The sequence below is a fragment of the Mus pahari genome, chromosome 12, assembly GCF_900095145.1.
Source record: "Mus pahari chromosome 12, PAHARI_EIJ_v1.1, whole genome shotgun sequence".
Classification (NCBI taxonomy): Eukaryota; Metazoa; Chordata; class Mammalia; order Rodentia; family Muridae; genus Mus; species Mus pahari.
In genome coordinates this window covers 73,197,919-73,203,056 of record NC_034601.1, presented here as the reverse complement: position 1 = coordinate 73,203,056, position 5,138 = coordinate 73,197,919, and the positions used below count along the sequence as shown (strand labels likewise).

The 5,138-nt window shown below is 34.9% G+C and overlaps 1 protein-coding gene across 2 annotated transcripts in view; it reads right to left on the bottom strand.

Annotated features, from left to right (window-relative positions):
- Positions 1–5,138, bottom strand: part of Ncam2 (neural cell adhesion molecule 2) — a 419,526-nt gene that overhangs the window by 87,643 nt on the left and 326,745 nt on the right. For both annotated transcript variants that reach the window (XM_021209390.2, XM_021209391.2), the window contains exon 12: positions 2,077–2,250. In XM_021209390.2, the coding sequence (XP_021065049.1) occupies positions 2,077–2,250 (174 nt within the window). The remainder of the gene's footprint in view (positions 1–2,076; positions 2,251–5,138) is intronic.

Here is a 5,138-nt window from a genome sequence, read left to right as displayed (position 1 = left end):
TGGATACAGAAACTGTGTTACATTTACACAATGGAGTACTACTCAGCTATTAAAAACAACGAATTTATGAAATTCTTGGGCAAATGGATGAATCTGGAGGATATCTTCCTTAGTGAGGTTACCCAATCACAAAAGAAGTCACTAGATATGCACTCACTGATAAGCGGATATTAGCCCAGAAACTTAGAATACCCAAGATACATTTTGTAAAACACAAGAAAACCAAGAAAGATGACCATCATGTCAATACTTCATTCCTCCTTACAATAAGAAACAAAATACCCGTGAAAGAATATAGGTACAGAGACAAAATTTAGAGCTAAGATGAAAGGATGGACTATCCAGAGACTACCCCCCCCCGGGGGGGGGATCTATCCCATCGTCAGCCACGAAACCCAGATACTAATGCACATGCCAGCAAGATTCTGCTGAAGTGACCCTGATATAGCGGCCTCTTGTGAGGCTATGCCAGTGCTTGGCAATCACAGAAGTGCTTGCTTACAGTCAGCTATTGGATGGAACACAGGGCACCCAATGGAGGAGCTAGAGAAAGTACCCAAGGAGCTGAAGGGGGCTGCAACCCCATAGGTGCAACAACAATATGAACTAACCAGTACCCCGTGAGCTCATGTGTCTAGATGCATATGTAGCAGAAGATGGTCTAATTGGCCATCATTGGGAAGAGAGGCCCCTTGGTCTTGTAAACTTTATATGACCCAGCCCAGGGGAAGGCCTGGGCCAAGTAGTGGGAGTGGGTGGTTAGGGGAGCAGGGGTGGGGGTGGGTATAGGGAACTTTCGGGATAGCATTTGAAATGTAAATAAAGAAAATAATAAAAAATAAAATAAAATAAATAAAATAAAAATAAGTAAGAGCTCTCACATTTGCCAAGTGATTAAAAAGATGTATCTATCAGCTTTAAATGATGACAGTAACAACAACTTTCCCCCTGAAAAGGACATGAGCTGTGCTTCAATCAAACCTTAACTATCATTCCCCTTAGAGGTGGGAACACAAGTATAAGTTTTGCAGCAAGCTCTTAGTTGGAGAAATACTGCAGAGTTTCTAATTTTCTCGAATGAGTTTACCAAAATTAAAGAAGTAATATTTACTCACCTATTTGTAACAGTATACAAAGTGTAAAGTAAATGATCAATAGCTAATTCATTGCAAGATTTCGGTAATTTTGCTGTACAATATCACATTGTTACTAGTATAGAAACTGAAACTTTTCTGACATGATATATGCACATTTTCATTTTCCTCCTGGGCTGTGTTATATTCCCACTTGCCTTTTCAGAATACTCAGGTCATTACATTTGAACACTTCAAAAATGAGAAGTCAGAGATCTGACAGGGGAAAGTAGAGAGTACTGATGTCCCCTTTCTTTAGTACTTTGATTGCAGGTACATAATGAAACCTGCATATTCACAAGTAATTTCTTATTAATTCCAAAGATAGCTTTTACTGTAATAAGAAATGCCTTTAATGGCACAACTTCAGATAGAAACTTATATCATTCAAATATGCATTTTTAAATAACAGTTTGTGCAAATGATTTGATAAGTACTCAGTTCATTTAGCTGTTTTGTGATATCTCTTTCATACCTATGTGTGGAAACAAAAATAAGGACTCATTTCAGAGAATTCACTTTCCACATGCATCACATCTGCCACTGCCTTTTCATGAAGAGACACAATTAAGCTTTCTCTTAAAATTATTTTTTCTATCTATTCTTATTAAAGAGTAGATAACAATTTATCTATCTATTATTTTTAAAGTAGATGGTTTAAATAACTGCAAATGTAGACATAAAAGGTATCTAACCTGCCAGATAGACAATTGTGTATTTGTTACCCAAATCTTTAAAACAAATCTTCAGTCTCTGAAAATTAAAACAAGGAAAAATTTCAGATCTACATTAAAGTTACTCTTAAGTAAAATAAGAGAGTGGCTATAATTTCTCAATCACCCTGCAAGGAAAGAAAAAAATTTAAAGAAAAATAAGAAGGTAATCATATAGGTACATCAATATCAGATTTACTATTCACTATACATTGAAATAAATAACTCACTTTGAACTCCATGGGAGCGTACTATTTTCCAGGTTTCCGATGCCACTTCTTTGACATCCACTTGATAGTGATGAATAGGCACACCTCCATGGGAGTCGGGTTTATTGAAAGAGATCTTGGCTGTCGTCTGTGACAGCTCTATAATCTTCACTCCATGGGGACTAGAGGGGACATCTAAGAAGGAAACAACCTGGACAGTGAGGATGGATACTACTAACAATTATTTTGCTACAAGAATTAGCAATAAAATAAAATAGTAATTAATATGGTTGAGTTAGAGATGAGTTACTTAGTGAGTAATAAAATATTCCTTAATGTGTCTCAGTTACAAACCTTGCACAATGACTTGAATGTCTATTCAATATAAAAGAAAAATATCCTTGGGGACTCAATTGCTCTTACCAATATTTGCTTCTACAATTTTTGTAAAATGTATTTTATTGAAGTTAATATAAACAAGTCTATCTATCTATCTATATATCTATCTATCTATCTATCTTTGTGTAAGTGAGAGACCATTGCATGCCTATGCATGTATTTATGCATGTACACATATTTTATAAAAGTTATAAATGCAAAAACACATACATACAGTAGTACATTAAATTTTAAGAATAATAAATTGAAGCATTATGATTAATATATTTTATAAATCATTTTATTTGTTCTAACAATTATATGGTTAGTTTGGGCCATGAATTAAGGCCCATCCACCATTTTAGGTATCCCAAGAAAAAGCAATACAATTTCAAGGCTTTTTTTTTAATGGAAAATGAAATTTTAAGATCATCCTGAGAAGTTAACTCAAATGTAAATAAAGAAGAGTGTTCATATTAAGGACTGGTTTCATGTGTACAAGGTCTGGTTCAACCTCAAGTAATGCACACAGAATTTTAAAAAATATAAAGAATTAGTTTTTTATAAAGTAGGTTAATACTTGGCAGAAATAATACAGGAACCTAGCATTATTAACAATAATTAAAATTAAGATAAATGGTTTTCATCAATATTGGATTTAAATTACCAAGTCATCATAAAATTACCTTGAGCATATTATTGTACCAATCAATTATTTGCTTACTGTGAATCTCAAAATAGTCTAGGTAGACTTATAATTAAAATGTCTTTAGGAATAATTATTAAAAAGTCAGTACAAATAGTATAAGAAAAAATTAAATAACCAAAAATTTTCTGCAATGAAATTATTGAAACCTATATCACAGGAACTTCAAGGATCACATAAAAATATTAACAATGTCTAGTGTGTGTTTCCCAGTCATTCAGAAAAACATCATTACATGAAATTACACAACATAAAACATGTCACATACACTGCAGGAGTGAGGAACTGGAAGAGCACTGCCAATTCTTCTTTGGCTGTGAAGCAGATCTTCTGAAGTGTATTTTTTAATAAATTCCTTTTATTTTCTTCATGATTGCCTTGTTTCTCGGGAGTCTTGTGATGTTCCTGATAAGTTTTAGGAATTTTTTTTCTATAAAGCATTTTTATTGGTATATTTATTGAGCTTGTATTGAAAGTATATATAACTTCACATAAATTGGGTCTTTTCAGAAATAAGAATTCTTCCACCTCAAGAATAAAGCATACACAATTGTTTATTCATTATTCTGTAAGTTGCATTTTATAGTTTGAATGAGTGTGTGCAGATATTTCCCTCTGCTTGGTCAAATATGGATGTATATAATTCCCTTGTCTTTAGATATTTAGAAACTGTTTCCTTAATTATTTTTCAATCATGTGGATAGTGCTGGCATATAGAAATATTGCGTATTAGTATGTTTATTGGTTTTGTGTTCTGTTGCCTTTTATAATCATTTGTTCTAGCAGCTTGTTCGGGAATATTTAGGGTTTTAAATAGAAGATTATGAAAACAAACCCAAGTTTGAGGTGAGATGGAAGTGAGTTATAATTTTCCTACATAATTACTTTAGTTAAGATTTCCAATATTAATGTTGAACAAAGGTGATAAAATAAAACAAAACAAACAAACAAAACCAGTCAATTTTGTATTATTCTGTTGTGGAGGAATGTGCTTCAGGGGTCCCTACCACCTACTGTGATGAGGTCTGTGTGTTCATTCTTAAGCTAGGAAGCACTAGAGTTGGACATCTTCTATTAGGTCACAGAATTTGTAAGGCAAAGTCACAATGATTGAAGCCACATGGTCCTACATTTTCCTGAGTATTTACTTCTTAAATCCTACTACAGTGTTTGCTTCTGAGAACTAGATATCTAAAAATTATGGGGAGTTGTTGGCAAAGGCTCTGAGCCAGCTTTTACTTCTTCAGATTCTAACAACACATTGAGTAGCATTGTGACATCTGAAGAATTTGATGTTTATAAATGGTTGGCTTGATCCTATCTTTAAGGATCCTACTTAATATAGTTGCCTATTTTATAGTGCTCTCCTTTAGCCCATGGAATGAAAAGTCCAAGTATGACTTGCCCATACTCATTTTGGCATTTTAAATAAAAAGTGTTTTCCCCCAGCTTTGGACATCAGAGGTAATGAATATCTGTTGTGGATAACCCTGGAATCAATTATATTTGATGGTAATTCCATTCTCCTGTGAGGGGTTGTGAACAAGGAGTGAGTCTGTGCTCAGGTGATTTTCTGTAAACCTGATTCCCACCTTAATTTGTAAAATAAAGAGCTGATGATTGGACAGATAAAGGGAAGGTGGAGCAGAAGGTGGGAGAGAGAAGAAGGAGAAAATGGAAGAGGGAGAGGAATCAGAGGAGGAGAAGGAAGAAGAAAAGCAGAGCAGAAGTATACTGGCTAGTTTTGTGTTAAGTTGACACAGCTGGATTTGGGGACATGCCCCCATGAGATCCAGCTGTGGGGCATTTTCTCAATTAGTGATCAAGGGGGAGAGGCCCCTTGTGGGTGGGACTATCTCTGGGCTGGTAGTATTGGATTCTATAAGAGAGCAGGCTGAGCAAGCCAGGGGAGGCAAGCCTTTAAAGAACATCCCTCCATGGCCTCTGCATCAGCTCCTGCTTTCTGACCTGCTTGAGTTCCAGTCCTGCATCCTTTGGT